The sequence below is a fragment of the Loa loa genome (genome assembly GCF_000183805.2).
Source record: "Loa loa unplaced genomic scaffold supercont3.1465, whole genome shotgun sequence".
Taxonomy (NCBI): Eukaryota; Metazoa; Nematoda; class Chromadorea; order Rhabditida; family Onchocercidae; genus Loa; species Loa loa.
This window is the reverse complement of record NW_018109645.1, coordinates 1-2,000: the sequence shown is the minus strand read 5'-3', so window position 1 is coordinate 2,000 and position 2,000 is coordinate 1. Positions and strand designations below refer to the sequence as shown.

The 2,000-nt window shown below is 34.0% G+C and overlaps 1 protein-coding gene across 1 annotated transcript; it reads right to left on the bottom strand.

Annotated features, from left to right (window-relative positions):
* Positions 1-401: 401 nt before the first annotated feature.
* On the bottom strand, positions 402-615 carry LOAG_15048 (hypothetical protein; the record flags this gene model as incomplete). The annotated part of the gene is made up of 1 exon (XM_003150541.2): positions 402-615. A coding segment is annotated over one exon (213 nt), but the record flags the coding sequence as incomplete, so codon positions are not given.
* Positions 616-2,000: the final 1,385 nt, after the last annotated feature.

Genomic DNA, 2,000 nt, shown 5'->3' with positions numbered 1-2,000 from the left:
CTTACCAATTCATAGTGTTATATACATACATATTTTATACTGCTTTTCCTGTTGTTAACTAGTAATATTGTACAAGAACAATATTACCTCCGGAATAAATCTGTATCGTCGAGAAACGAGTTCAACAAAGAAAAGAAAAACAAATTTCCCAACAGTCAACACTATTTAAATTCATCGGACTGTAAGTACGCTAATTGCTCGGATTCTGTCACTCCGTTCATTGTCATATCAGTAACTGCCAAACATCCACTGCGATAAACGACAAGCAGCTATCTACTGAGGTTAGAAAAATGCTGCAGTGAGTATTGAATTTTGATTTGCCACTTTGCTATCGCAGATGTTTTCATGTGAACAAACACGTTGAAACTTCTTTTGCTAAACATAAACTTCGCGAAACTAACCTCTAACTCCGTGGCATCGTTGATTATATTCTCGTAGTTTATGTTTAGAAGGAAAGGAATCGCTAGAATTTTCACGTTGAGCTTTAGATTGATGTATTTCGTAATGATCTCGAAGTCCCTTTTGGGTAAAGAATTTCATTCTACATTCGCGCCAAGTGCACTTATATTTCCTGTGCGTTTCACGATGTCCTAAATATTCCTTCAGCGTCTGCATAGTCGCATTACAAAAACGACATTTATAGTTTTGGCCAACTGAAAAACTGTTATGACATTCGTGTTTACAAATACCATTTTATATGCCAATTAATGAATACAATTTGAAATATGACTGTTATCAGCATTATTCATTGAACCTATCAAGGCACATTTCGACTTACTTAAATACGAGATGTTGGTCATTTATTTCTTACCGTATGTTTTTTTTTGAAACAAAAGGCTCATTCTTATTGTTCCCTCTAATGGAAGAATGTCGGATAAGGGGTAATTCTGAATTTTTCGCTGCAACGAGATTAGCTCCCGATTTGAGATCCTTTGTAGCTTATATCTTCAACTTCATGTAACTGAGTGAAGGATAGACTGAAGGGATTTAAACGACACATTATTTTATAATTCTTTACTACTTGTTCCCGGTAATTATCCATTAGTATTTTCCCCGTATCTAAGACAATTAGTGCTAAATCCATGTTGCCACGGATGTTAAAGTTTTCTGAGAATATTCACTGCCCGAGTCATTTTATTGACCTAATGAATTTTGTGATCGTTTCATGTGTTAGGAAAGTATGCCTTTACTGTGGACCTTCCGTTGAGCATAGAATGAATATTTCTTACCTGGAATATTTTGAACTGAAGCGATACATAGCAGAAGATTGAACCAAATAATGTATGCCATCGATATAGTGAAGAACAACGCGTAGTACAGAATTTTTGAAATGGCAAAAATGCTCGTATGGAAGCTTTTTATTTCAGATTGGTTGGAATTAAACGACCAAAGGTTCAAACAGTTTTCAATTCGTGCGATTCAAATTATTTTTTTATATTTCTCTCCTTTCAATTCTCATTTTCCGATCTCTGAACTAGCGGTTGATGAATGTGCTTTGGGATTACTAGAAATATTGATAGCTTGAAAGTTTCCATGACAGAGGAAATGTAAGGATTTGCATAAATTAAAACTGGCGGATTATTTGTATTCCTGGTTATAAGAATATTTAATCCGTACGGTATTGAATAACTCTGTCTGCATTTTGTGGCATTGTTATGGAAATATTTGGTTTTTCGTTTTTGTGCGGTTAGTCAATTGTTGATGCAGACATACTGGATGCAAACATATAATGCAATGCAAACAAGAAATAATCTCGCACATATAGTAGGACTTGACCATATTGTTACTTTTAAATTTTAATAATTATTGCTTTTATTAATTCAATTATCGTTTAAGCTACCTGTATTCCAGAAGACCCATAAAATCGTGAATTACACGTGCATTCAGAATCTCGTTCAAGTTATATTCCTTTTGAAACTGTGAATTTCTGTAAAAAAAGGAGGAAAAAGAAAAAAAAGTAAGACAATAGATGTTGCAAGTAACAGATGAAGATGGCCTTT